Here is a 13,166-nt window from a genome sequence, read left to right as displayed (position 1 = left end):
CATTCGGACTGTGTGGGGGTGGGGGAACTACATTTCACCACATACCTAGGGAGTTTACTTCTGGGCCTGTCTGGCCAAATAGCCCTGCTTCCTCCCTATTACCTGTTGACTTTTCTCTTGCTTTACTCCTCTCCACACAGGTCTACCTGTTTACTGAAATGCTTTGGGCACCTTTTCCCTCTTTAACACTAGTATTCACCACAGTCTTAGCTTGAACTTCCTTAGTTTCAAAAGTGTTTGTAGCGTCCTACCCAGCCTAGGTAACTGCCAATGACTATGCCACATACGGAGCTTAATATTATATGTCTTTATTTGTCTGCGTGTAACAGCGAACTCAACATTCTTAACCCGTCATAATTGCATTCCACTCAACACTTACGTAGCAGTTCTACAAAGTCTATCAGGAGCCAAAAGAGTTCCATCATTTCTAATTAGACATTACATCTTCCCCCCGGTAAAGTAAATACATTTTCTTTTCAAAAGAGACACACCTAAACATGTACAATTTAATCTCTCTAATCAATCGATCTTTTTGGCGATTCAATTGTTTGACCTGATCTTGTTATGGGAAAGTGGAAACTGTCCCCACCACTGTCTAGAATCTGTGACAACAGTGTAAAAGCAATAGCTGTCACTGATGTTTAAGACCCAGTCTCTCCTTCAACAGTTAGATCTGATGAGTGATTAGTTAAGTGCCTGAAATGAGAAGAGTCTCTGGTAATAGACTCCACAGGGCCCTGGGCAGTCACATGTGTCCTTTAGAATACACCACTTGAAAAGGTTCTGCATCAAATGGAGCATCAGATGTTCTTCTCCACATTTGTTGTGCGAGCTCGGGAACTCCTTTCTCAAAAACAATGTCTTTCACATGTCGTCTATTGTCAGGATACCCTTTCATCTTTTGTTTATTAGCCAAGTTCTTCTCATGAGGCGCTGTCTCATCTTTCTTCCTCTGATAAGTCCATTGAGGTAACTTGGTGTTCATAGCTTTCCTGAACAACAATGTAGCAGGACTTTCACCTGCAATTGATTGTGATGTTGACTGGTAAGCTAGCAATGTAGAAATCAACACAGTTTTCAAATCGAGCTTCTCAAGAATAGCATGCTCCAGTGCATTCTTTAGCATACTCAGAAAAGGCTCAACAAGTCCGTTGGCCTGTGGCCACAAAGGGGGCTCTTCTGATGCTTTATATTCAATTGCTCCAAGAAATCTTTAAACTCTTGATTGTAGAAAGGCAGGCCATTGTAAGACTGCAGTATGGCTGGAGCACCCCATGTCACAAAGTTGCCATCCAGTTTTTCAATGACTCTCTCCTGAGTAGTACATGAAAGCTCTTCAATTAATGGAAATCATGAGTATTCATCCATAATCACCAGCAGGTGATGTCCATTGTCAAGTTAACCAAAAAGTCATTGGCTATTTTCACCCATGCATGCTTTCTGATTTCTGACATGTTCAAGGTGTGGTGAATAGTTCTTGTAGAAAGGCAGTTCCATAGATGACAGCCCTGTAATTCCTTTCACCTTGTCATCAAGATAAGGAAACCAGACTTGGAGAGTGCGTTTTGTGGCAACGATTCCACAATGTCCTTCATTTGCCACATCAATTATTTTCTATCATAGACTATCCAGAATCAGAATTCCCGACCCTCATAGTATAACTCCTTCCTGAGGTATGGATAGTTCATCCTTTCCATTTTTCTGTCTGATATTCACCATCACTGGTGAGCAGTCGAGTGTGTTCAATGACTGATGTATAAATAATATCCATCGACTTTGTCACTATCATGGCTCATGGCAGTGATAATCTTTGCTAATAAATTGGCACCTTGACTTTTTAAGGACATCGATGCAGCCCATTTACACACTTTGTTTTTCGATGGCGTAAGTTGCGGCAATAGAGATAATATATTGTATTTTTCCTCAGACATGATGTTTATCGATACACCACTGTTGATCATGAAGGTATCGAACAGCCATTTATTTTCAGTGTAATTTTCTACTATGCTTGAATGACTTTGGTTCTTTGGCATGGTGATCTTTCTTGGACTGACACTTTTCTTACAAGTGCCAAACCAACATGCATGTGCTCTTCTTAGGTAAACATCGACATGTCACAATAATTTTCTTCAATTTCAATTGATACTGATATAGAAGAACTGTTTGACTCTGATTTAGGTGATGATCTACTCCGTTCAGTATCGATTTGTGTTAACTGATGTCGCCACTTGGCTTTGTATTGGTGCGTCGAACATTGCTTCTGGAAAGTTCTGGTGGCTATTTTGTATTTGCGCCTTGGCACATTTACTTTTTCCTTCACTTTGCAAACCATCACAAAATGGTTCTGCTTCCCATACCCTTTACATATCTGTCCACGAAAGGATAATTACATTCACGTGGAAACAAAAATCCACATCTAAAACACAACCTCTTTTTACATCTATACATCACTTTGTGTCCTTTAGTCTTTTGTTTTGGCTTACTTTTCACACTCATTACAGAATTCATTCTGGGCATCACCAGCCTCTATGTCAGTAGCTTGTTCATCAGCACGTTCATCCGCTCTCGCAGCCATTGACACTCACTTCACACTAAGGGGCTTAATTACAAGCCTATTGCAGCCCCGGTATGTCACTTTTTTCCATTTTAAAATTGACACACCGGTGGCGGAAGGGGCTTGTAAATAAGCCCCTAAGAGCTTCTCTTAGCATTCGTCTTCTAAATGAATCTGACAAGCATCCGTCAAAAACTCTCAGAAGCCTAGCTTCTTCATCATTAAATTAATCGAACTTACAATGTCTGATGAGTGTGTCAAGACTCTGCACAAATTCATCTATGGTTTCCCCAACTTTCTGATATTCTGGGTTGAAGATGTATCATTCGTAATCAACATTGCTTTCAATACTTCTTTAATCTGACAATATGTGACTTCTTCATCAGATCACTGCATTTTCTTTATGACTTCTTTTATACCATCACCAGCAAGATTTGTGAGATACTTGACAAACTTTTTTTTAACAGTCTCTTCAAGTGCATCAACGAAATCATCAAATGTCTCTTGCCGAGCAGTCCATCTATTGCCAATAGTCAGCTTCTTGGCGGTATCGAACGGTGGTGGTGGCTTCAGGAAAGGGGCAGCATTGTAGCCATTTCTGATAGTGGCTGACATTGAGGGATGTGCTCTCTCTGACTCCCTTGGCTGTTCATCTTGAACCTGTTCAGGTGAGCCATCTCTAAGGCCTTGAGATGTGCTGGCCTCTTGATCATTCCTGATTACTTTTGGAAAGACTGCCCCGGTTTTTATCTCCATTCGAAAAGCAGCGTTGCATTATTCCAAAGATATTGGAAACTGTGGTGATTGTTGCGCACTTGTCAAACACAAGACCTGTGCTTCATCAGGGTTGCAGTGCCTGTTGCTGAGGTCATACAGGCTCACTTAACTCTGGGTCTAGTGAGTAGATAACTGTTTTATTCTTTGGCATCTCTGTGCACTGTCTGACACCTGGTTGATCTCTACCTTTCATCGTTTCTGATTGCAGTGTTATCTTGCTGCTCTTTGAAAACCTGGTTGTATCGGCCTTGAATGTTAATGCTCCAGATTACCTATGGCTGTATCTTGTGTAGCAGAGTGGTACCTTCATATACAGTCTGACCAGCAGGTTCTTGGTCACCAATATGTAGATTTCTTTGCAATGCTTTTGTTGTTTTCAACTTCTTTACAGCAGCTGGAGTTGTGCTTTGACTCTACAGGCGTTAATCGCTGGTTCCTTACTTCGAAAGCAAAACACGTGGCACGCACAATCAGTTTGCTTGAACCACATCAGACTCTCGGGGAGAGCACTGTTGATCTTGGTTTACTTATCCCCTAACTTGTTGCCAGTTATAGTGTCTTCCACAGCTTGGGAACCCGCCAATGACTACACCACTCACGGAGCTTAGTATTAAACGTTTATATACATCTGTGTGTAACTGCAAACTCACCATTCTAAACCAGTCATCAATGCATTCCGCTCTAACACTTATGTTACAGTTCTACGGAGTCTAACTGGAGCAAAGGGGTTCCATTGTTTTGAATTCGCAATGCACTACAGTGCTAATAGCACAAATTCTCCCCTTGCTCCTGCATTCACATTTCTTATTTCCAATCACATAGTTTCTGTCAGGATTTCTGCCACAACTCCACCTCTCTTGACTATCATAATATACCTGCATGACTCATATCATTCATCCTGACACTTATGAATGAACAAACGTCTTGTACCCTGACTTTTGACCGTTACATCCCGTTGGTAATAGCTAGCTGCAGCTGGTGTTCTCCAGTTTGCCTTAATAGCTTTTACAAATGTTTTGCCATGCATATTAGCAAGGTCAGGTTGCACATACCCAGTTATTGTGATTTAGTGCATTGAACTTATTTAAAAGCAAATATGTTAATTGGTGTTTGCAAATAAGTCGCCATGTTTTAGAGATTGAACATATACAGTGAGAGCTCAGTCAGCACCTCCTCACTTCCCAGAGCTCAAACGGTCAGCAGTCTTGGACCATTAATAGCGAAAAGTTAATAAATGTGTATGTATGTTGCAAAAAAGTTCATGCTGTTAGAGCACACTGATTATAATATTTGAATATGTGTATGGATCTAATTTAAACAATTGTAGAAAGCGCAGAAATATATTATGTTAATTACAGCAAATGATGAAAAACAAATAGAACTTTCTCTCATTCTTAGTGTTTTAGACTGTGAGGTTGGAAACTGTGGTATTAAGAATTTTACAGAACATTAAATGTCTTTATTAATTAATGCCATTACTGCAATACCTTCCGTGATTTGAAGGTATTGCAATTTGGGAAGGATTGATTTGCCCCTTTGCAGGGCTGTATATGTGAATGGTGCAGCAGGTGCTGTTGCACTGGGCGCAGCCGGACCTGAGGAAGATAATAAACGTATCGCAGCTCAACTAGTAAATGGGTAAAGAGCGATTATTTGCTTACTTTAGGGCCCATGTGACCGTTCGTACGCCACTGCCCATTATATTTTTTTTGCAAACACATTTTTATTTGCATTTCTAAATAAGACATGCATAACAATATTAAACAACTTACCCCCAACACCACCACCCTTCCTTAAATCCAGTCCCCATTAAAGTATGTATACGACACATATTTATTTTTCAAATTACATTTTTACCCATTTTCTTTCCCAGAATCATCAATCTTTTTTAAATCTTTATAGGAATCTAATAAATGATCCCATGCACAAACTTTCTGAATTAATCTTATTCCTTTCCTTATTTCACTATAAAATACTGAACTGTCATAACCCTCCCAACTTCACTTTCCATTTTGCCAGCCTAGGGGCCCTGGGCGCCTTCCAGTTCATAGTTGTTTCACATCTTGCAAGTACCAAAGCTAAATCATTAAGTACTGTAGTATTTGTACACTTTGTAGGTCTACGTCACTGCCCATTACATGTCTCAGAACAGATAATCTTGCGTAGTGCAGTTTGCAATTTGTTGCTGCGATACATGCACCCTAGAGGTTAGGGAGACAGGTCTTGATCTTGTTTTATTTGCTTACCCATGTGTGTCATGCCCCTCAAGGTGGTCCCGGGCAAGTCAAGGGTTTCTACTAGTGAAGCCTGTTGAGTCCTCGCCAGTGAAAACCCTGTGGTCCTGCAACAGGATTTGACACCCAAGCAGGGATGTTCTGCTCTATAATACTAAGGCTCTTAGAAATTTTCCCATGCTACGAACACTGAAGTACAGTGGAATACAATACATTTTCTACTCCAGGTTCTCCAATTGTTTTCTATCTCTTTCAGATTGTGGGGGCTGTGCCCTTGAGATCAAGAATGGCCAGTCTTTGGTGGCCTTGGACAAACACTGGCATTTGAGCTGTTTTAAATGCAAGGCCTGTGACACACTACTGAATGCAGAATACATCAGCAAGTGAGTTGGACAGTAAAACCCTGAAACAGATTTTGTTTTCATATTATGCTCTTCTGTTTATTACCATTGAAATGTTATGAAAAGGCATTGCACTGCACTAAAAGCCTTCAGTTTCAATTAGAATCACTTCTTATTTGTGGCTTCTTTCAGGTAGAATCTGCAGCAGATTCAGCGCTGATTCAGTGCGTGACTCATTGATCAGAATAGGAATATGTGTTGAAACGGCGATATAAAACTGGTTGAGGGACAGAATTATGGTGCCAGAAATGAAGATGCATCAACACATTTTCTGTCTAGCTAATGTTAAAAGAACTTTGTTCGTCAAAATCTAGGTCCTATGCATAAGCCATTTTCCATCACAGTTATTATAGGAAATGGATTATAGTACATTGTTGATTAGGACACATTATTTGATGTGACATCTATCATTAATGTACATGAGACAAGTGTGAATCCTTAACTATTTATTGCGAATCTAAATACACAATACTAGAAATACATCTAATTTTGTTGAGATTTATTCCTTGTTGACTTTATTGAATATATTTCAAGGATAATTAATTTCTTATGGAACGATTAGGGCATCCAACAGTAATGCTGAAACTGAATAAATTGCTTTTTAAGTGAAATCCCATGTAGGTATCTTTCCCTGATCTTTTCTGTTACGCAAGCCTACAAGGGTAGATTGGATTGCCCAAATATTGATCATAGAAATGCAGCAGAGCAGGCATTGACTACTGTACTGTGAGTGAAACACCATCACAACTCGAATATTAACTTCAATAGTCGAGTGATTCCAAATAGTTTTTAATTAAAAAGTTGCTAGGTGTTGCTGGGCAATTGAAAGATTCTAACGTCTTGTGTGGGGTAAGAAATGTTCTTTAAAGACATATCACAAGCCACTTGTTTATATTCTTGAGAAAATGTTGCTTAACATCATATTGCAAAATTGCTTTATTAAGTTCCCTATCATTGTAGCTTCACATCGATGAGATTCAAATTACGGCGGGGGAGAATGTGGACAGACTGTCTTTGTAAATCGCCTTTTGAGGTTGAGGAAAAGAGGAGAGAAATATGTAGTTAGGGTGTTTGATTGCTGTTGTTGATGTAATAGGTTCAGAGAAGAGTGGTTTAATGACAATGAAAAGGAGGAAGAGGAGGAAGGTCCTACATTAGTAAGAAAGAGTGGGATGCAAGGGTGGTCTTGTGAAGGAGCTATTCAAGTTGAAGTTAAAGCACACATGAAAGATGCAAATGCAAGATGATGGAATGTTGATGTATGTTGACAAAGGTATTCCTCTAAAAGAGAGTAGCCAGAAAAGAATTACCTCTAATTTGAAGCATATGCATTATCACATAACCATATTGCCATATTACTAGTAAAGCCAATAAGGCAAGCAAACCTATCACCCGTTTATGGGGGTTTATTCCCCTGGAGGGAATTCTGAAAACAATATTGCTAGTTGGTGTATGTTACACGTCAATTCCCTAAAGTATTTGGCAAATAAGGTAGAGGTTTTCCAGGACATTCTGTATGGATGTTCATAAAATAAGCACATTAATCAAGGGCGGTATACTGTGGCTGATCTTCCTCAGAGATGTTTATGGAGTCACCCCTTCCAATGAAAACGTTTTTAAAAAGTATTGTGTTTACACAACAATTTGCAACACTGAACTGTGTATCTTTTTTTCCTCTTAACTTCTGTCATCTATTTCTTCTTTACTTCTTTATTTCGTTCCTGCATATCTTCTTTATTTCTATATTTTCCTTCTTTCTTTTCACCCTCTTGCTATGTTTTTAGTCTTTTTTCTGTCTGATTTTCTTTCCTTGTTTCTTCTTACATCCTTCTATATTTTCCCATCTTTCCTTACTTCTCTTTATCATTCTTTCAGTCCTTTTTGTTTTTCAATTATTTCTTCCTTCTCACATCCTACTTGCTATGTTTTTTCTTTGTTCTTTTCTTTCTTCCTTAGCTCTTGAATCCTTATTTATGCTTTTATCAGACTTTACTCTCAATTCTTCCTTTTTCCTGGTTTCTCTCCATCCGTCCATGAATCCATCATCCATCCATCCATCCTTCTCTCAAATAATCCTTTTTTCTGTTTTTCTCTCCTTTCTTCCTTGATTCCATTGATCAAACCATTTATAAATCACCCCTTTTCCCATTCTTCTTTCTCATCTTCATCCCTCTTTCCTTCTCTCAAACCATCCCTTCTTCCTTCGTCCTCTCCATCATCTATACTTCCATCCATCATCCATCCATCCTTCCTTCTTTCCATCCAGCCATACTGCCTTCTGTCCATCCATATAGCCTTCTTTCTCTACATCCACCAAGCTCTTACCCTTTTCTCCATCTATTCTTCTCTGATCCACCCATCTCTCCATCCTGCTCTCACTCACTCCCTTGCTCCCTTTCTTTAGTGCTCACTTTTTCCATTCCGTCTCCAGCCCCACAGCTCCATTGTACTATCTAGTTGTAATATTTATGAGCTTCTATTTGGAGGCAAGCAACTCCAAAGTAAAACAAAAGAACCATATAAATATGTTATATTACTTATAACTACCCTGTGACACCCCCGCCTGCTTAAACTGATAATGTGAGAGAGAGAAAATCCAATAAATTAAGAAGTTAAGAATACTAGGAGCTCTAGAGTGTGCAGTAAGCACACAAGGTTGATAACAGAGTAATCTTTATAGCAAAAAAGTATTACAGAAGTCCTTATGATTCATCTGCAGATGTTTATTTATTTAAATATGTCATGTTAGTTGTTTCTTACTAGCCTGTTATTTATTTAAAGATGTCCTGTTAGTTGTTTCTTACTAGCTGTTGTTTAATTATTTTTGCGTGTATGCAATGAGAGATGTATGTACGTAGGATTACATGTGATATTAGTATAGCACAAACCTGAATCTGAAAAGACAAGGACTGCTGTACAGTATCAAAGGTAGGCATACAGGCATTGAGTGAAAGGGGGGCCTGCTGTTTAACTGATTGTTACAGCATTGTGATAAAGTGTTATTTAAAGAGTTGGTCCTTCAACTCTTTCCTAAATTTGGAACAGCACTAGGGGAATCCTTCAGGTGCGAAGATGTTGTTCCAGATCCTGGGTGCATTGGCTGAAAGGGCCTGCTAATTCATTTTTATGTTTTTTTACATCCCCCTATAAGGACCTAGCTATGTGTGTGGCAAGGGCCACCAGAGAGGGTGAGCTTGTCCTCGAGATTAGCTGGATATTGGTCATGGTGGCTTTGTAAATTATGCATCTGGTTTTGGAGGTTGTGTTGGCTGTCAAGGGGAGCCAATGGTGTTTCTTGAGGATTGGTATACAACTGTATTTCTTTTGGCCCTAGAGCATGTAGGATTCTCTTAAGGGGTGCCAGTGTGCAGTCTGGTAGGGCATGGAGCAGGGTGTTACCACCATCAAGATGCAAGGTTACAAGTACTATCTGTATTTGTACAGCGCACTGCAAGCCTATTCTGGCTCTGAGCAGATGTGTGTGCCTATCCCTGCCTAACGCATGTTGGTTAATTGAATAGCCAGGGCTTAAGCTTCTTGTGGAGATCAAGAAGAGGGGAGGAAGCTCTGATGTGGAGTAGGAGGTTATTCCACGCTTTAGGAGTAATGTAAGAGAACTCCTGTCCTCCTGATCTGGTTTTGTACATGCATAAGATGTGAGCGAGTAGGAGTCCTGTGGATCAGAGGTGTGTTCTGGGTGGTTGGTGGAGGAGATGCAAATGTTCAGGTAGGTGGGGCCTAATATGTGTAGTGCCTTGAGTCTGAGGAATTCGAAATGATCATGTTTGTGTATTAGGAGCTAGTGGAGCTATTGAGTGATGTGAGTTCTGTGTGGGAGGTTGAGTTCTGGATGGTTTGTTGTCTTCTAGTGAGTTGCTTTGCACACCCGGCATTGAGAATGTTACTGTAGTTCCTCTTGCTAGTGACTAGGGCATGAGTGACCATTTTTCTAGTGTTGCTTGGCAGCTGTTTGAAGATCTTCCTCAGCATCTTCAGTTTGTGGAAGTAGGATACAGTGACGGCATTGCCATGTGGGGTTATATTCAGTTTGCTACAATAATTATTCTTAGGTTCCTGGCATAGGTGCTGGGTATGTGCATAGGTCCGAGTTTGGCTATCCTCCAGTTAGAATCCCATTGTAAGGTGTTCTTGCGGAAGATCACTACTTCTGCATTCTCGGTCTTGAGCTTGATACAGTTGCCTTACATTCAGTTAATAACTTCGGTCATGCAGATGGTGAACTTGTTTCATGTGTTGGGGGTCTATCCTAGAGGAAGAGGATGAGCTGCACTTCATCGGCAGAGGAGAGGTTGTTGATGTTGTGTATGCAGATGATGTTGGTCCAGAGGGATCATGTGTGCGTTGAAGAGTGTTGGGCTCAGCAATGAACCTTGAGGAACTCTACAGATGGGTGTGCGGGCTTCCATGGAGTAAGATAGCAAGCTGAAAGCATTTGTTCTATGCATTAAGGAGCCGATCCAGCAGAGAGCAGATCTTTGGATGCCAATCTGATGTAGGTGTCTGATGAGAATGAGGTTACTGCTTTGCTAATCGGTATAGGTTCTTTGGTGAAGATGTAATGGGGGCAAGGGTCAGATCGGGCCCCCAAGTGGATAGTCTTCACAGTAGCAGCGATTTTGACGTTGGTGAAAGCGGGTAATAATGTTGTTATTTGGCCATGATGGGAAGTTGAGTTGTGTCTGTGTTAGACCTGGCATCCTTGGCGTGGCTTCTCCTGACTTTTTGCCTCTACCGCATGATTTTTTTTGCCTGTGTGCGGGACTTCGCTCGTGCTGGTTTCGGTGCTCTGGGCACTTTGCTACTGTTAATCCGTGCCAAAGTGCAAGCCCCCCCCCCCCCTGTGTGAATTGTAATTCTGATTGGTTCTCCATAATTGACATATTCATTTCTGGTAATTTCCTAGTAGAGTGCACTGTTGGTGCCAAGGGCCTGTAAATCAAATGCTACTAGTGGGCCTGCAGCACTGATTGTGCCACCCACACAAGTAGCCTTTCAAATGTGTCTCAGACCTACCACTGCAGTGTCTTCACACGCTGTTTTTAACTGTCACATCGACCTGGCAAGTGCACCCACTTGCCAAGCCTTAACCTTCCCATTTCTTACATGTATGTCAGCCCTACAGTAGGCCCAAGGAAGCCCCAGGAGCCGGGTGCAGTATATGTACAAGGTAGGACATGTAGTAGTGTGTTTTACATTTCTTGTTAGTGAAATATATTTGTATTTCATTTTTCCCTAATGCAAGGACTATCTAGCTCTCCGATAGGCTATAATTGGAGCTGCCTTGTAACATTTTACAGTGTAACTTTCAATTGGGGACAGCTAGAGATAATGGGCCACATGTATCATTTTTGGAAATAACGATTACCTAATTGCTATTTTCTGCGAATCGCAATTAGTTAATCGCTATTACTAATGTATGAAACTCATTTGACTTTCATTAGCGATTCCTAATGGGTAACTAATAGACCTGCCTCATGCATATTTATGAGGTAGGTCGCAATTTGCGACCCATTAGGAATCAACGCCATCACAGGGATGGTGGTCTGCTGGGGCAGTCTTTTTTTATTTAGCCCGTTTTCCTTAAAGGAATGCATTTAAAAAGAAAAAAATTAACTGTGCAGTTTCATTTTTTAATAGTAGTCAGTAATCTGTGGGACTACTGCCTGCTCCTAAAAAATATTTGTCGCAAAGTGGAAGGGGCACCCTGGGGACTCCTTCCCATCTGCGAATGGGTTACCACCTCCTTTGAGGAGTTGATAAAATATTAATGTTTTGAGACCGTAATTCGGTCCCAAAACATTAATGTATCCAATTCAGATTCGGCATTTGGAAGAGGCGCCCTAAACACACCCCTTCCAAATACTGAATCGCAAATTGCGATTCGGTAACGTGTTACCGATGCAATATGTGTTTCATACATATGTAAAAGCATTTTTGCGGTTGGAAACAGACCGATCTGCGTTTCCGGCTGCAAAAATGCTTAGTACATGTATCCCCAAGAGTTTAGACTCTCTGAAATCAGAATGTAATAACACACCTTTTAGTAAAGGTGGTTTTTAATGTGTGTGTATAAAAAGTGGGTATTTTCTTGCTTTGCCATTCTGTTCCCCTCTGCCTATTTGTGAATTCACTGTCTGGTAGAGTGGCAGGAGTTGAGAATGTGCATTCACTCTAGACAGTCAAGAGGTGGGTTGAGGTCTGTCCTCCCTTTTCTGGGTGACTCATAGACAGGCTGAATTGACCTTGCTGCATTTCGTAGTGCAGTAGTGGGAGGAGTATTCACCAACACCTCAATAGGCTGTGTCTGCTCTGCACGGATAGGATCTTTTAGCGCTGGGATACCTCCGGGTGACTACGCGCTCTACAAAAATAAATAATAATAATAATAACCCCTTAAGTGCTGCCTCGGTGCATTGGCCGACGGCAGCACTACCTCCCCAGTGCTGCGCACGACCATTGGACGTCCATTCAGCACTAGTTCCAATGGACAGCGCAGCACTGGGGAGGAATGTTTAATAGCATCTATGAGGTTAATAATAATAATAATAATAATAATAATAATAATAATAATAATAATAATAATAATAACAATGCTGTCTCCACCTCCTGTAGTGAAGCTGGACCAGGGAGGGCAGAACTGGTTTTACTGACCAAGAGAGACTTTCTGAACAAAGTCTTCAAAGAAAAAAAGGGGTATAAGTAGTAGACCTAAAATCTCAGAACTTTTGGATCAAGAGGACCATCTGCCAAGGAAAAGGGCTGAGGAGCTATGAGGAGTACTTCACCTTTGCTGTGCGCTGCTTTGCTGGGTTGATCTACAGCTGTCTGCTTCTACCTGAAAGAGGTCAAAGACTGAACTTTGCTGTGAATCCTGCTTGAGAAGGGCTTGAAGTAGAGGTTACCTCCCATTCTGAAGTCTCAGGGACACAAACATTTCACCTGCATCATCCCTGAACTCCACTGCTGACATTTCTGACCTGCTTAGTGGTGCCACTCCGAGTTCTGGACCACTGAATGTGTTTGCTGGGCTGCAAACCCCAAGAAGAAGATTCCTGACACAGTTTGCAATGCTGCTGCCTGCGCCGACTCCATGGTCACTGCTCGCTAGGTGAGTGCAGCACCGACCTCGACGACACCCCAGCCCCGACGCCTGCCGCCGTTGTTCCTGCATCGACTCTG

The 13,166-nt window shown here is 41.1% G+C and overlaps 1 protein-coding gene across 2 annotated transcripts in view; it reads left to right on the top strand.

Annotated features, from left to right (window-relative positions):
• Window positions 1–13,166, top strand: part of ABLIM2 (actin binding LIM protein family member 2) — a 954,368-nt gene that overhangs the window by 465,716 nt on the left and 475,486 nt on the right. For both annotated transcript variants that reach the window (XM_086964134.1, XM_086964133.1), the window contains exon 5: window positions 5,822–5,948. In XM_086964134.1, the coding sequence (XP_086820260.1) occupies window positions 5,822–5,948 (127 nt within the window). The remainder of the gene's footprint in view (window positions 1–5,821; window positions 5,949–13,166) is intronic.

Source organism: Lissotriton vulgaris, chromosome 3_2, assembly GCF_964263255.1.
Source record: "Lissotriton vulgaris chromosome 3_2, aLisVul1.2, whole genome shotgun sequence".
In the NCBI taxonomy this organism is placed as follows: domain Eukaryota; kingdom Metazoa; phylum Chordata; class Amphibia; order Caudata; family Salamandridae; genus Lissotriton; species Lissotriton vulgaris.
This window is presented reverse-complemented; position numbering and strand designations above follow the sequence as displayed.